The 17,058-nt window shown below is 50.7% G+C and overlaps 1 protein-coding gene across 2 annotated transcripts in view; it reads right to left on the bottom strand.

Annotated features, from left to right (window-relative positions):
* Positions 1-5,713: 5,713 nt before the first annotated feature.
* The window catches only part of LOC104995617 (galactoside 2-alpha-L-fucosyltransferase 2-like), a 15,691-nt gene continuing 4,346 nt past the window's right edge, over positions 5,714-17,058 (bottom strand). For both annotated transcript variants that reach the window (XM_010849561.1, XM_010849562.1), the window contains exons 2-3: positions 16,921-17,032; positions 5,714-7,663 (exon numbers count right to left, since the gene is read on the bottom strand). In XM_010849561.1, the coding sequence (XP_010847863.1) occupies positions 6,639-7,663; positions 16,921-17,002 (1,107 nt within the window). In that variant the 5' untranslated portion in view covers positions 17,003-17,032 and the 3' untranslated portion in view covers positions 5,714-6,638. The remainder of the gene's footprint in view (positions 7,664-16,920; positions 17,033-17,058) is intronic.

Below are 17,058 nucleotides of genomic sequence, written 5' to 3'. Positions count from 1 at the left end.
TTAGCAATATGTGAACCATGAACTTCCTGATGTGCAAGCTGGTTTTAGAAAAGGCAGAGGAACCAGAGATCAAATTGCCAACATCTGCTGGATCATGGAAAAAGCAAGAGAGTTCCAGAAAAATATCTATTTCTGCTTTATTGACTCTGCCAAAGCCTTTGACTGTGTGGATCACAATAAACTGTGGAAAATTCTGAAAGAGATGGGAATACCAGACCACCTGATCTGCCTCTTGAGAAATTTGTATGCAGGTCAGGAAGCAACAATTAGAACTGGACATGGGGAGAAGGAAATGGCAACCCACTCCAGTATTCTTGCCTGGAAAAGTCCATGGACAGAGGAGCCTGGCAGGCTGCAGTCCATGGGGTTACATGACTGAGCATGTGTGCATGAGGGTGGAGGGTCATGGGTTGGTAGCAATAAACTGGTAGAACTAAAAAAAAAAAAAAAAAGAACTGGACATGGAACAACAGACTGGTTCCAAATAGGAAAAGGAGTACATCAAGGCTGTATATTGTCACCCTGCTTATTTAACTTATATGCAGAGTACATCATGAGAAACGCTGGACTGGAAGAAACACAAGCTGGAATCAAGATTGCGGGGAGAAATATCAATAACCTCAGATATGCAGATGACACCACCCTTATGGCAGAAAGTGAAGAGGAACTAAAAGGCCTCTTGATGAAAGTGAAAATGGAGAGTGAAAAAGTTGACTTTTTAAAGCTCAACATTCAGAAAACGAAGATCATGGCATCCGGTCTGATCACTTCATGGGAAATAGATGGGGAAACAGTGGAAACAGTGTCAGACTTTATTTTTCTGGGCTCCAAGATCACTGCAGACGGTGACTGAAGCCATGAAATTAAAAGACGCTTACTCCTTGGAAGGAAGGTTATGACCAACCTAGGTAGCATATTCAAAAGCAGAGACATTACTTTGCCAACAAAGGTCCGTCTAGTCAAGGCTGTGGTTTTTCTTGTTAGATGTGAGAGTTGGACTGTGAAGAAGGCTGAGGGCCGAAGAATTGATGCTTTTGAACTGTGGTGTTGCAGAAGACTCTTGAGAGTCCCTTGGACTGCAAGGAGATCCAACCAGTCCATTCTGAAGGAGATCAGCCCTGGGATTTCTTTGGAAGGAATGATGCTGAAGCTGAAACTCCAGTACTTTGACCACCTCATGCGAAGAGTTGACTCATTGGAAAAGACTCTGATGCTGGGAGGGATTGGGGGCAAGAGGAGAAGGGGACGACAGAGGATGAGATGGCTGGATGGTGTCACTGACTCGATGGACGTGAGTCTGAGTGAACTCCAGGAGTTGGTGATGGACAGGGAGGCCTGGCGTGCTGAGATTCATGGGGTCTCAAAAAGTCAGACACGACTGAGAGACTGATCTGATCTGATCTGATGCAATATTGCTCTTTACAGCATTGGACCTTGCTTCTATCACCAGTCACATCCACAGCTGGGTATTTTTTTGCTTTGGCTCCATCCCTTCATTCTTTCTGGAGTTATTTCTCCACTGATCTCCAGTAGCATATTGGGCACCTACTGACCTGGGGAGTTCCTCTTTCAGTATCCTATCATTTTGCCTTTTCGTACTGTTCATGGGGTTCTCAAGGCAAGAATACTGAAGTGGTTTGCCATTCCCTTCTCCAGTGGACCACATTCTGTCAGATCTCTCCACCATGACCTGCCCATCTTGGGTTGCCCCACGGGCATGGCTTAGTTTCACTGAGTTAGACAAGGCTGTGGTCCTAGTGTGATTAGATTGACTAGTTTTCTGTGAGTATGGTTTCAGTGTGTCTGCCCTCTCTTACCTTGGGCGTGGGGTTCTCTTCACAGCTACTCCAGCAAAGCGCAGCCGCTGCTCCTTACCTTGGATGAGGGGTATCTCCTCACCGCCTCCCTTCCTGACCTTCAACGTGGGATAGCTCCTCTAGGCCCTCCTGCACCCTCGCAGTCATGGCTCCTTGGACGTGAGGTTGCTCCTCCTGGCCGCCACCCCTGACCTCGGACGCGGGGTAGCTCCTCTCGGCCACCCCCCGACCTCGGATGCGGGGTAGCTCCTCTCGGTCGTTCCTGTGCAGTCACAGCCTGGCACTCTCGGCCACTGCCCCTGACCTCGGACGTGGGGTAAGTTCTCTTGGCCGCCGCCCTTCGGGCACGGGGTCCTCCTGGCTTCTGCCCGACCTCAGACGTGGGGTAGCTCCTTTCGGCCGCGCTTAGTGCGCCGGTCGTCGCAGCCGCCTGTGTGTCTTAAACGACAGAAATTTCTTCCTCCCAGTTCTGAAAGCTGAGGAACCCAAGACCTGCTTTTTGTGTCCACTCTAATAAATATATTTGTTAGATGAATGGTGTTGGAGAAGACTGTTGAGAGTCCCTTGGACTGCAAGGAGATCCAATCAGTTCATCCTAAAGGAGATTAGACCTGAATATTCATTGGAAGGACTGATGCTGAAGCTTAAACTCCAATACTTCGGCTACCTGATGTGAAGAACTGACTCACTGGAAAAGACCCTGATGCTGGGAAAGACTGAAGGCAAGAGGAGAAGGGGACGACAGAAGATGAGATGCTTGGATGGCATCACCGACTCAAAGGACGTAAGAGTTTGAGTCAACTCTGGGAGTTGGTGATGGACAGGGAGGCCTGGAGTGCTGCAGTCCATGGCGTGCCAAAGAGTCGGACACGACTGAGCGACTGAACTGAACTGATCTTGGCAGCTGGCCAACTTGCACTGTTGCCCTTATAAAAATAAAAGTTGGGGGCTTCCCTGGCGGCTCACTGGTGAGGAATCCGCCTGCCAATGCAGGAGACAGGGGTTCGAGCCCTGGTCCAGGAAGATCCCAGATGCTGAGGAACAACTAAGCCTGTGCAAGACAACGACTGAGCCCAAGAGCTACAACTGCGGAGCCCGTGGGCCTCAACTACTGAGGCCGATGTGCCCTAAGAGCTGTGCTCCACACAAGAGAAGCCACCACGATGAGAGGCCCACGAACAGCAGCTAGAGCAGCCCCCGCTCATCGCAACTAGAGAGAAACCTGCACAGCAAGGACGAAGACCCAGCCCAGCCAAAAATGAATAATAAAAAATTTTAAAACTGTAGGAAAAAGAAAAGTTAGCAGAGACAGACATGTCTCTCACTTCTCTTTATAAGGGCACCAATCCTATTTATGAGGGCCTCCTTCTAACAACCTAATTCTTCTAATACCTCCCAAGGGCCCACCTCCAAATACCAACACGCTGGAGATTCAGGCTTCAGCATTTGAATTGGGGGTGGGGGGTGGGCACAAGCATTCAGGCCGCAGCTGATGACATCAGACAGCCTCCCAGGGCACAGGGCAGGGTGGGGAACGCTGGAGATGAGATCTGGCCCGGCAACAGGAAGAGGCGAGTCCTTCACTGAAATGTGCCCATGCGGTTGCCATCCACCGCTGTACTTGGGTGCCGCCACATTGGACAGAGAGCCAGAAGCCGGGTTTCAGTTTCCTCTAGCCTTCTGGCACGAATCTCTCCCACAGAGTTAACGTGGGGGAAAGATCCCGGCTCAGGCAAATTGTCCTGAGGAGAGGGGCTGGCCCTGAGAGAATGGACGGAAAGAGAGAAAGGGAGAAAAACCCATCTGACTCTGGGGGGGCAGGGCTAGGAAGGAAGGCTGGGAGCTGGTATGGGTTGAGCTGTGTCGCTACAAAAATCCCTGTGTTGTGACTTCCCTGGTGGCGCAGTGGGTAAGAATCCACCTGCCAATGCAGGGGAGACGGGTTCGATCCCTGGCCCCAGAAAATTCCACTTGCTGTGGGGCAGCTAAGCCTATGTGCCTAGAGCCTGTGCTCCACAAGAGAAGCCGCTGCAACTAGAGAAAGCCCTCATGCAGCAACTGAGAGCCAGTGCAACCAAAAGTTAAAAACATTAATAAATTAAAATTCCTGTGTGGAAGTCCTACCCCCAGAACCTCAGAATGCCATTGTATTTGGAGACAGGATGTTTCCAGATGTGATTAAATTAAAATGAGGTCATTAGGTAGGCCCTAGTTCATTATGACTGCTGTCCTTACAAGAAGAGGAACTCTGGACAAACGCATGTACTGAGGGAAGACGTAAAGTCATGTGGGGAGTGGCTGTCTGCAAGCCAAGGGGAGGGGCTGGGAGCAGATCACCTCCCTCACCAGGAAACCAGCTCTGCTGCTATGTCACTTCAGTCGTGTCCGACTCTGTGCGACCCCATAGACGGCAGCCCACCAGGCTCCCCCGTCCCTGGGATTCTCCAGGCAAGAACACTGGAGTGGGGTGCCATTTCCTTCTCCAATGCATGAAAGTGAAGTCGCTGTCGTGTCCGACTCTTCGCTACCCCATGGACTGCAGCCTACCAGGCTCCTCCATCCATGGGATTTTCCAGGCAAAAGTACTAGAGTGGGGTGCCACTGCCTTCTCCTAAACCAGCTCTGCCGACACCTAAATCTCAGTCTTCAAGCCTCTAGAACTGAGAGGTCATGAATGTCTGTGGTCTAAGCCACCCCGTCTGTGGTGCTCTGCCACCACAAACTCTGCTAGAGTTTGGTAGCGCTAGCAAACTAGTACAGCAGCCTCCAATATGGCCCCAAACAATCCTCACCTCTGGGTATCACGCCCTCAGGTTGGTCCCTCCCACACTAAATCGGGCTGCTGTGTGTGACGGACTGGGCACAACAGAAGTGACACTGTGTGACAAGGTAAGGCTCCGTGGTAGGTTTCCACCTTGGTCGTTTGGGCTCTCTCTCTGGAAGAATCCAGCTGCCATATTGTAAGGACACTCAAGTAACCCCACAGAGATCCACATCAAAGGAATCTGGCCAAGAGCCAGCAACAATTTTCCAGCCATGGAAGTCGACCCCAGTCAAGCCTTCAGATGACTGTGGCCCTACCTGACAACAACTTCCCTGATTTCCCAAACACAGTCACTCAGGTAAGCCACTCCCTAATTCCTGACCCACAGAAACTGCTGTTATTGTTGTTTAGTCCCTCAGTCGTGTCTGACTCTTTGTGACGCCATGGACTGTAGCCCACTGGGCTCCTCTGACCCTAGGATTTCCCAGGCAAGAATACTGTGCGACCCAGAGACCGAACCCAGGTCTCCTGCATTGGCACAGATTCTTCACTACTGAACTACTAGGGAAGCCCACAGAAACCATAAGTAATGACAAATTATTGTTGTGACTTTAAGGTAACGAGCTTTGGGGTAATTCGTTACACAGAACAGGCAGCTAATACGTAACCTCCCTCTCCTTCAGACCCTTCTCCTGCTTTAACATCCCTGTATCCTTAACCCCACATCATGATGACACCATCAAGGCCTTAAGAAGTAATGTGCATGCATGCTAAGTCACTTCAGTTGCGCCTGACTCTTTGCGACCCCATGGACTGTAGCCTGCCAGGCTCCTCTGTCCACAGAGCTCTCCAGGCAAGAATACCGGAGTGGGTTGCCATGCCCTCATCCAGGGAATCCTCCCGACCCAAGGATCGAACCTGAGTCGGGTTTGACTGGCACTGGCAGGCGGGTTCTTTACCACTAGCACCGCCTGGGAAGCCCCTAAGGAAGTAAACGGGGCCGCTAAATGGCTCTCGGGAGATACAGTATTACCAATATATTAATAGAAAGGTGTTCAGCCTCACCAGGATGTGAAGAAACGGAAATTCAAATTTAAAAAGACACTTGGAGAGGGTTTTCAAACAGGAAAGAGATGTGACTGAAATGTTTTCCAAACCAGTGCAGCTGTGTTCAGAGGAAATTTTAAGTGAACCTAAATAATTGTATGTTACTTTTTTAATATTCAAAAAAGAGTAAAAATATTTATCTCCATACTTTACACCGAACAAAAGGAAATTGGTATTGTAATCACTTAATCCAACTTTAGTCCACATTAGGGCTCCTCACAGCGGCACGAGGTCCTGCGGGCATGGGCACTGCCACGGTGTCAGTTGCCTGCCCGCACGGTGGACATGGCCATGGCAGGCTCTGCGGCCCCGCCCCTCCGTGGCCAACCTGCTGCTTCCATGACGTGCGGACTCCAGGTGTCCTTGCCGCTGCCAGCCAGGCCTGGGGTTGAGTCCTGTCATCTCTGGGAGGCCCTCCCACGTCCCACCCACCCTCACTTCTGGGGACTCCCCCTCCTCGACAAGGTTATCTCCCCGAGATCTTCCCTCTCATATTCTATTTTCTTTCCTTTTCTTTCACGATCTAAGGCCCCATCAAATCCAAAGCCCGAATTCTTTAGCCGCCTCAAACAGCCCAATCGAGGGCAGGAAAAGTGTCATTGCCAAACCCTCCAAAGAGGCAAGTACCAAATGTTTGGGCTCCATGTTCCCGGAGCTATAAAGAAGGAGAGGGCAAAAATACGTGTCCACTGCAAGGCCGTCCAAAGGCCCAGGCCTGCCAATCACAAACCTGTGAGTGGCCAACCCTCACACCTGTTTCCAAGGAACTACATGAACGCGTGTTCTCAGAAGGAGCCTGCGTTAGGTTCGTTTCACAGGTGGAACACTAAGACACAGAGAGATTAAGTCACTTGTCCATGGTCACCCAGCTGGGAAGCTGAACAGCCTGGATTTAGACTCCGGCATCCAAGCCTGTTGGGCCCGATGGGGCGGCAGGGACCCGAGTGGGGCTAGGGGTGGCTCTCTCTGGCCTGCCCCAGGTTGGCTGCGATGCCCACCCACTCGGGCAGGAAGGCCGCCTGGGGCTTAAAGATCATGCGGAATCGGGAGCCGGGCAGGGTGAAGTTGGCCAGGTAGACGGTGCTCCCCCCAGCGAGGTAGGCGGCCCAGATGCCGAAGGTGCCCACGGTGATGACGGTGTGGTTACACTGCGTGAGGAGTGCGAAGTCCCTGGCCGGCGAGCCCTGCTGGCCGCTGCCCGCAAACACCACGTCCCGGTGGGAGCTGTTGATGTTCCTCCGGCACCAGGCCATGTCGTCGCTGGTGATCACGAAGAGCGGGCTGCGGTGGCGAGCGCGGAACCAGTCCAGGGCCTGCTGCAGGTAGCCCCGGTCGGCCAGCACGCCCTTCCACACGGTGGGCATGACTCGGACATAGTCCCCCCGGCGCACGTGGACCCCCACGTAGGTGCTCGGCCGACTGCCATTCACCCGCAGACCCCGCAGGAAGTTCTGGGCCTCCTCACGCACGTGGGCGTGCAGGGTGAACTCCTGGAGGATCTCGGCGCGGAGGTGGTGGTAGAAGGTCCAGGAGCAGGGGTAGCCGGTGAGGCGCACGTACTCCCCCGGGATGTGGCGGTACTGCTCCTCCATCCAGTCGTTCAGGTGGTAGTTCTGCCAGGGGACGCTCCTGGCCGTGGCGTCGTGCAGGACCGGGAGTGTGATTCGGAAGATGGGGGCCAGCGTGCTGTGCATCTGGGGCGGGATGAAGGCGGCGCGCCCGTTCATCTTGGCCAGGGCGTACAGGGTGGCGTACTCCCCCATCTGGTTCCCCAGGCGGCCTTTGGCGTTGATGGTGAACACGCCCCCCCTCGGCAGGTGTCTGGGGAACAAGACCACGTGACCTGCATAGGCCCAAGGGGCGGGCACCAGGGCCAGGCGCCGGTGGCAGTGGAAAACAGTGGACACCGCAAAGATGACAAAGAGGAAGCAGACGGTGGATGAGGAAGGGCAGGTGGCCCAGAATCTCGTGGCGGCTGCGGGGAGGAGAGATGACTTAATTCAACAGGGGTGGCTGGGCTGGCATGACTTCCTTCATCACCCCCCAAACCAGCCACTCATGCACTGACTCAGCCCATCCGGAGCACAGACCCTGAACCCCTCTGACCTGGGTTTAAATCTCAGCTCCAGCCTTTATAAAGCTGTGTGACTTTAGTCAGGTTCCTGCCCCTCTCTGAATCCCAGTTTCCTTGCCTGTTAAAAGGTGTGACTGGGACTTCCCTGGCAGCTCAGTGGTTAAGACTCTGCCTTTCAAAGCAGGGGATGCAAGTCTGATCCCTGGTCAGGGAATTAAGACCCCAGGTGCTACATGATGCGACCAAAAAAAAAAAAAAGAGTGGAGGGGATGACGAAGTCGAACCATTCGAAAGTGCCAACATTCAGCCGCATGTTTTCCTACACAGTCCTTTCCTATGGTTCAACCTCACAGAACTACCTCAGTTATAAGACTTTTAGGACAGTGCTTAGCACACAGCAGGCACTCTGTAAGTCTTGGAAAATAAAGACTTCTGGAGTATTTATTGTATGTAAACCTGAGAGCCCACAATCTATTAAGGCTGTGTAACGCAGAGGTTCAGGGCACAGACTCTGAGGGCAGATAGCCCAGGTTCGCGTGCACACTCCACCTCCTGGTGGGCAGCCCGGAGCCTGTTCTTTAACTCCTGGAGCTCAGTTTTCTCCATAAAATGGGGTTAACCAAAGCGCCTGCATGAAGGATGTTTCTGGAAGGCTCCCTGCATGGTAAGTGCTCCCTGCTTCTGTCAGTGGACGTGGGGGATTCCAGCCGTCTACAGGGGCCTTGACGCCCTTGCCCCTGACTCAGGGAGGGGCCTGTGATGGGCCTTGGCCAATCAAATATGGCGGAAGTGATGTTGCACCATTTCTATCTCTTTTTTTTTGACGGTGCCATGCAGCTTCTGGGATCTTAGTTCCTTGACCAGGGATCAAACCTGTGCCCCCTGCAGTGGAAGTTCGGAGTCTTAACCTCTGGACCACGGGGGAAGACTCATAAAGAATGAACTTTTTGCGGGAGGAGGGTGCCATTTCTGGACCAGGACTTAACAGTCTGCTGGTTCCCACCTCCTGCTTCTGTAACATTCTCTCTCCCCGGCTGCCTCAAGCTGCCTGCTGCTAAGTCGCTTCAGTCGTGTCCGACTCTGTGCGACCCCATAGACGGTAGCCCACCAGGCTCCCCAGTCCCTGGGATTCTCCAGGCAAGAACACTGGAGTGGGTTGCTGCCGGGGTCCAGCCCCGGCTGATCCAGGGTATTCGAAGGGGAGACGGCGTCGGTGACTATTTAAATATTCATCAAAGATATAAAGAGTAATAGAATGAGGATAGCTCAGTAGGAAAATTCAGTGGAGAAAAGAGGCTGAGTAGCTTGGTTTACGCGGGAGACCAATAAAACTTCAAGACAAGAAGCTTGCACCACTTACGTAGGCCGCAGGCGTCCTTCTGTTCTCCCGAAGGAGAGGAGACACTGAGGCCTCCCCGGTCGGATCTTAGAAGCCCAGGCATAATTAGTAAGCATGGCGGGTTCCGCGCTCCAGATGGAGACTCAGCCAGAGTTTGAGAGAGAGAGAGACATGGGGAGACCAGTATTTCGAGGAACTGATCCCAATTCTTTATTTCCCAGAGTCTGTTTTTATACACTGAGATGTTATACAAAAGTCACGTGGGGACAGCAGTCCTGACTTTTAAGTCAGGTGCTTCATACAAATGTATACAGAGGTCTTAGGGGTGTTACATCATCTTCTGGCCAGGGGGGCCTGCTGACAATTTACGACCCTCTCCTTGTGACAGTGGTCAGTCAACCAGAACACGTTTTCTCCAAGGGTGATTATTCTTAAAACAGATGCCACCCAAATAAAGTTACATTCCTATAGGGTGAGGGTGTAGTGGGTTTTAGTTAAGGAAAGAATTTACTTAGCCTAAGGTCTAACATGATTAATATCAAAGGTTAATACTTATTTCTTCTATATATTCATTAATGTGTGTAAGGGCAGGGGATGTGGAGTCTTAGCAACAGACATTGGCTCAACAAATGAAAAACCCTTCACCAATACAATTTCTAATCAGCCCACTATACTTATACTAATGGTTTTCTAACTTTTCTAAGGAACCTGTTTTTAGAAGGTTTAAAGCATCTCGTGCCTCTCACGGTTGGGAGGCTGTGAGCAATCACATGTGGCCGGACAAGCCTGTCAGGCAGGCTAGAGAACCTTCAGAGGAGTTTGTAGGTTGAAATACTCCTATCACGCCCAGGAATTATTATTAACTGGAGCTCTAAGTTAACTCCTTCTCCGAAAGAGGTGGTGGGGGACAGCCCCCCGTAAAGTCAGAGGTGTAGGTGAGAGCACAAAGTAGCAAAGTTGGCAGGCTCTGGTTATGGGGGTAGATGCTTGAGAATTTCCAGGGGGACTCCTGAGGCTCCATTCTGCCTTTGCGTATGTCAAGCCTCCTTCCTCATGACCTTTGTCATGGGCGGAGTGCCTCACGCCGGCCCCCAAAAGGTTGCCATTGCCTTCTCCAATGCATGCAAGTGAAAAGTGAAAGTGAAGTCGCTCAGTCGTGTCCGACTCTTTGCGACCCCATGGACAGCATGGACTTTTGACCCCATGGACCCATGGACTGCATGCAGCCTACCAGGCTTGCCTGGGATTTTCCAGGCAAGAGTACTGGAGTGGGTTGCAAGCTGCCTAAGTTTAGCTTTTATATTAGGTCTCTGATGAGCCCTTCTTTTTTGTAGGTAACCACTTTACTGAGATAATATTCCAATACCATACAGTTCCCCCATATAAAGTGTAAAATAGCTTTTAGTATATTCGCAGAGTTGGGCAAGCATCACAATTACTTTTAGAAAAATTTTATCACCCCCAACTGAAACCCTGCACCCCTTAGCCATCCCCACCCCTAGTCTTCCCCTCCTCTCCACCTCCTGCCAGCTCATCTACTTTCTGCCTCAGTGGATTCACCTACTCTGCACATTGCATGTAAATGAATCACACATTAAGGGCCTCTTTGTGACTGGTTTCCTTCACTCTGTGTCATATTTCCCAGGCTTACCCATGTGGCAGCATGTGTTAGCATGTCACTAATTTCTGATGTTCCCCTCCATGGTTCTGTCTCCTTTTATTTATCAGTTCATCAGTTCCTAGACATCTGGGGTGTTTTCCTTCTGGGGTTATCAGGAATAAAATTGCTATGAACATGCATGTCCAAATCCTTGTGTGGACCTAAGTTTTCATTTCCCTCAGGGATTTACCTGAGAGTAGAACAGCTGGGTCGTGTGGTAACTAACAGTGTTTAACAGTTTCAGGAACTGCAGCCTGGTTTCCGAGCAGCTGCCTTATTTTCCATTCCCACCAGCAGCGTATGAGGGCTCTGATTTCTCATCCTTGCCAACACTCACCACTGTCTGTCTTTCTGACCACAGTGGTAGTGCCACGCTAGCTCACTGAAGCCTACACTTTTGAACTCACCCAGGCCCCTGGCAGTTCCTGCCCCGACTCCACGGCTGACTGGGCTCCATGAACCTCAGCTTCCCCACCCATGTAGTGGGGTGGATGACCCCTTCTTCAGGGGTTGCTTCTTTTTCAGGCCATCGCTCCCCCGCTCTCCCCTGGGCTCCGAGAAGCGGTCTTCTCACAGTGCGTCTTCAGTGTGTCCTGACCCTCTATGTCCCCTTCCCTGCTCTGTTCCCTGACCAGCCATGCCTGGTTTCCCTGTGGCCAGGAGACCCCAAGGCCCCACAGGAGCCCTGGATTGCGTGGCCCTCACTCCTCCTCATCTGGCTTCCATCTAAACCCCTCCAGGCTCCCCATCTGTCCTTCCACCGGTCCCCTTAAATGTCAGGGCTCTGTGGGCCTCGCCTCCACTCTCCACCTATATTCCAGGGTCCCTCACTTTATTAATCTGACCCCTTTGGGAAATATGAACACTCTCAGGCCCTCCTCAAAGGTCTCCCATTCAGTGTGGGTTCCCAGTGAGGTCAGCTGGCTCTTACCACATGAAGACTAAGTATATGTCACGCTCCCTCCCCTGAGGTGTACAGGAAATGCCTTGCTCGCTGCTTTGATTTCTAAAAAGCCAATTAAATCTGTCCCTGAGCCCCTCTGCTCTCTGGGCTGGTGATAAGTGTGAAGTGAAGTGAAAGTCACTCAGTCGTGTCCAACTCTTTGCGACCCCATGAACTATACAGTCCATGGAATTCTCAAGGCCAGAATACTCGAGGGGGTAACCTATCCCTTCTCCAGTGGAGCTTCCCAACCCAGGAATTGAATTGGGCTCTCCTGAATCACAGGTGGATTCTTTACCAGCTGAGCTATACTCTGTCCCAATCTGTACCACAGCCTGCCCATCTCGGGCCCTGCCTGGAGTCCTATTCTTTGGGGTGGTGGCGGAGGGGGGATGGTGGCGGGGAGCAGAGGAAGGACTTGAACCTCTGGTCAGCTCACCCACCTCAGTCAGAGCCCCAAGCAGGTTCCAAACCATCAGGCAAGCTGAGCAGGGATTGGAGCCAGGACTACTAGGGAGGAGAAACCAGCTCAGGACCAGGGTCACCTCCACCATGTGCGACCCATGCAGCTGCACAGGGCCCCGCCTCTGCTCCAGCCATCTAGAAATTCTCCATGACTGCCGGCAAGGCAGCCGGTTTTCATTTTGCCTTGGGTTCTGCCAATCACATGACTCAGATGGTAAAGAATCTGCCTGTGATGCAGGAGACGCAGGTTTGATCCCTGGGTAGAGAAGATCCCCTGGAGAATGGAATGGCAACCGATTCTAGTATTCTTCCCTGAAGAATTCCATGGACAGAGGAGCCTGGCGGTCTAAAATCGATGGGGTCGCAAAGAGTCGGAGAGATTGAGCGACTAACACTGCTAATCAGGTAGGTAGGCAGTCTGGCTGCTACGTCTTTGAGTCTCAAGGGCTCCCTCTCCTGTTCGCTCATCAGCCTACACAGCTGAAAAGCCACGGGAAATAGTCAATCAGAGCTGATGAAGCCCAGGGCTGGTTTTGCGGCTTACATTCCGGTCCACAGTTCCTTATCGACCACTTTTATGAAGATTGGAGGTGAACCCCAACCTGAGTTGAAATCATCTGGAGACAAAATTTTAACCAATGTGAGGCTATTCATAGACTTATTTTGCAGTGAGTGCCCACTTGTTCTGCTTGTAGAAACAATAACATTTGATATGGTGAAGTTGAATGGTTCTATGGAGACCTACCAGACCTTCTAGAACTAACACCCAAAAAATATGTCATTTTCAGTATAGAGGACTGGAATGCAAAAGTAGGAAGTCAAGAAACACTTGGAGTAACAGGCAAATTTGGCCTTGGAGTACAGAATGAAGCAAGGCAAAGTTTAATAGAGTTCTGCCAAGAGAACGCACTGGTCAGAGCAAACACCCTCTTCCAACAACACAAGAGATGACTCTATACATGGACATCACCAGATGGCCAATACCAAAATCAGATTGATTATATTCTTTGCAGCCAAAGATGGAGAAGCTCTATAAAGTCAGCAAAAACAAGACCAGGAGCTGACTGTGGCTCAGACCATGAACTCCTTATTGCCAAATTCAGACAAATTAAAGAAAGTGGGGAAAACCACTAGATCATTCAGGTATGACCTAAATCCAATCCCTAATGATTATACACTGGAAGTGAGAAATAGATTTAAGGGACTAGATCTGATACACAGAGTGCCTGATGAACTATGGACAGAGGTTCGTGACATTGTACAGGCGACAGGAATCAAGACCATCCCCAAGAAAAAGACATGCACAAAGGCAAAATGGCTGTCTGGGGAGGCCTTACAAATAGCTGAGCAAAGAAGAGAAGCGAAAGGCAAAGGAGAACAGGAAAGATATACCAATCTGAATGCAGAGTTCCAAAGTATAACAAGGAGAGATAAGAAAGCCTGCCTCCTTGATCGATGCAAAGAAATGGAGGAAAACAACGGAATGGGAAAGACTAGAGATCTCTTCAAGAAAATCAGAGATACCAAGGGAACATTTCAGGCAAAGATGGGTTCAATAAAGGACAGAAATGGTATGGACCTAACAGAAGCAGAAGACATTAAGAAGAGGTGGCAAGAATACACAGAACTATACAAAAAAGATCTTCACGACACAGATAATCACGATGGTGTGATCACTCACCTAGAGCCAGACATCCTGGAATGTGAAGTCAAGTGGGCCTAAGGAAGCATCACTACAAACAAAGCTAGTGGAGGTGATGGAATTCCAGTTGAGCTATTTCCAATCCGAAAAGATGATGCTGTGAAAGTGCTGCATTCAATATGCCAGCAATTTTGGAAACTCAGCAGTGGCCACAGAACTGGAAAAGGTCAGTTTTCATTCCAATCCCAAAGAAAGGCAATGCCAAAGAATGCTCAAACTACCGCACAATTGCACTCATCTCACACGCTAGTAAAGTAATGCTCAAAATTCTCCAAGCCAGGCTTCAACAAAACGTGAACTGTGAAATTCCAGATGTTCAAGCTGGTTTTAGAAAAGGCAGAGGAACCAGAGATCAAATTGCCAACATCCGCTGGATAATCGAAAAAGCAAGAGAGTTCCAAAAAAACACCTATTTCTGCTTTATTGACTATGCCAAAGCCTTTGACTGAGTGGATCACAATAAACTGTGGACAATTCTGAAAGAGATGGGAATACCAGACCACCTGACCTGCCTCTTGAAAAATCTGTATGCAGGTCAGGAAGCAACAGTTAGAACTGGAAATGAAACAACAGACTGGTTCCAAATAGGAAAAGGAGTATGTCAAGGCTGTTATGTTGTCACCCTGCTTATTTAATTTATATGCAGAGTACATCATGAGAAATGCTGGGCTGGAGGAACCACAAGCTGGAATCAAGATTGCTGGGAGAAATATCAATAACCTCAGATATGCAGATGACACCACACTTATGGCAGAAAGCAAAGAAAAACTAAAGAGCCTCTTTGGGAAAGAGGAGAGTGAAATAGTTGGTTTAAAGCTCAACATTCAGAAAACTAAGATCATGGCATCTGGTCCCATCACTTCATGGGAAATAGATGGGGAAACAGTGACAGATTTTATTTTGGGGGGCTCCAAAATCACTGCAGATGGTGACTGCAGCCATGAAATTAAAAGACGCTTACTCCTTGGAATAAAAGTTATGACCAATCTAGATAGCATATTCAAAAGCAGAGACATTACTTTGTCAACCAAGATCCATCTAATCAAGGCTATGGTTTTTCTAATAGTCATGTATAGATGTGAGAGTTGGACTATAAAGAAAGCTGAGTGCCAAAGAATTGATGCTTTTGAACTGTGGTGTTGGAGAAGACTCTTGAGAGTCCCTTGAACTGCTAGGAGATCCAACGAGTCCATCCTAAAGGAAATCAGACCTGAATATTCATTGGAAGGACTGATGTTGAAGCTGAAACTCCAATACCTTGGCCACTTGATGCAAAGAATTGACTTACTGGAAAAGACCCTGATGCTGGGAAAGATTGAGGGCAAGAGGAGAAGGGGACTATAGGATGAGATGGTTGGATGGCATCACCAACTCAATGGACATCAGTTTGAGTAAACCCCAGGAGTTGGTGATGGACAGGGAGGCCTGGCGTGCTGCAGTCCATGGGGTTGCAAAGAGTCGGACACGACTGAGCAACTGAACTGAACTGATGGGATGCTGCCCAGGCCCCACTGAGGGGTGTATAATATATAAGCTGCACATCCCATGGTGCTGTCAAAACAGTTTCTGCAGCATGTCTGGTGCACAGAGTTTCAGATATTAGACTGTAGGCTTATCTTCACTCATTGGGTCCTCATGATCTCCCAAGAGTAAGGTACATTTTTCTGCCGATTTAACATTAAAGGAAACTACGGCACAGAGAGGTTAAGAAACTTGCTTTGGGGTACACAGCTAGGAAAGAGGTGAAGTCTGGATTTGGAACCAGTGTGGCTCAGGAATCTGGGATCCTGATTACTGTCTTGGGTTTTTCTACTCTGCCCTGAGAAAGGGATATTCAGATGCACACTCTCAGTGCAGTTGTTGCTGAGTTGCTAAGTCGTGTCTGACTCTTTGTGACCTCATGGACTGTAGCCCACCAGGCTCCTCTGTCCATGGGATTTCCCAGGCAAGAATACTGGAGTGAGTTGCCATTTCCTCCTCCAGGGGATCTTCCCAACCAGGGATTGAACCTGTGTCTCCTGCATTGGCAGACGGATTTTTCACTGGCTCCTTTAGAGATGATCATCACCTCAGGAAGCTCAGGTTATTAAAAGCAAAAGTGAGAAAGCAGGCTTTCCTCTAGGGAACATTAGCTTAAGAAACTTCTAATTTCTGCACAAGTTAGCCTGCCCCTCACGCCGCCTGCCCTGGATCCCATATGTCCCCCTCTGATCTGGGGGTGTCTCTTTTTCTGGCAGCTAACCCCTCCTCACAGCTTACATTCAAATCCTATGTCCCCATCCTGCCTCCGCCGCTGTGCGGGTCACCCAGAACCAGAAGCACAGACTGCCTCGGCTGCGCCCTCCCGCCGGAACAGTGGGTCCCCAAACCCCACGAGCCCTCGCTGTGCCACAGTCAATGCACTCAAGGCCATAGTAGCAAATATGGTGCCCCATTGTCCCGAGATCCACGCCTTTCTCAGTGGGAAGTGATAAAAAATGTTATCTTTCTAGTCAAAACCATTAGGGTATGTAATACAGTTGAGGGCAACATTTGTACGAAAATTTAACCCCTGAAGTCTTGAGGCCTCATAGTGAACTGGTCATGGGGAAAGCTGCTTTGAGCTCTGAACCCCTGGGGGGGTCCCCGATTTCTCCCTCCAGCCGCTAGAACCACCGAGGTCCCAGGCATTCATTTCTCCCCTACCCCGACCCCACCAACTCAGAAAGCAGCCCAAGTCTTTGGGTTTCCAGGTGGCTGGTGTGACCCTTCAAAGGGCACTGACTTCTAGGGCTTGAAAGCGCCTGACCTTCATGCTCAGTTAACCCACAGCTGGCAGAAGGTTCCAGAGGGCAGGAGGGGCTGGAGTGGGGTCCCACCTCGGTGTGAGCGGCCCTGACACCGCCCCCCACCCTCAGCAGGTCTGCCCCTTCCTGATTGCAGCCACCACCACGTGGCGGGGCTGAGCCCCAGCCTGCCCGCCCTTAGGAGCGGTGGGGCAGGGGCTGGGGTGTGAGTGGAGCGCGGCCCCCAGACCCGGGAAGCCCATCTGGCCGCTGTCCCCTCCTACCTGTCTTGAGCTTCCTGGGCCAGCCTGCTCGGGGATGTCCAGCTGCGGGCCGCTGCGGGGCAACGGCTCTCACGTCCCACATCGTCCCGGGTGGTATGGCTGCCAGGGGTCCCTGCAGGGAGAGCATGGCTGCCTTGG

Source organism: Bison bison, unplaced genomic scaffold (assembly GCF_000754665.1).
Source record: "Bison bison bison isolate TAMUID 2011002044 unplaced genomic scaffold, Bison_UMD1.0 scf7180017864285, whole genome shotgun sequence".
Taxonomy (NCBI): domain Eukaryota; kingdom Metazoa; phylum Chordata; class Mammalia; order Artiodactyla; family Bovidae; genus Bison; species Bison bison.
The sequence above is the reverse complement of the archived record's forward strand: the minus strand, read 5'-3'. Positions and strand labels throughout refer to the sequence as shown.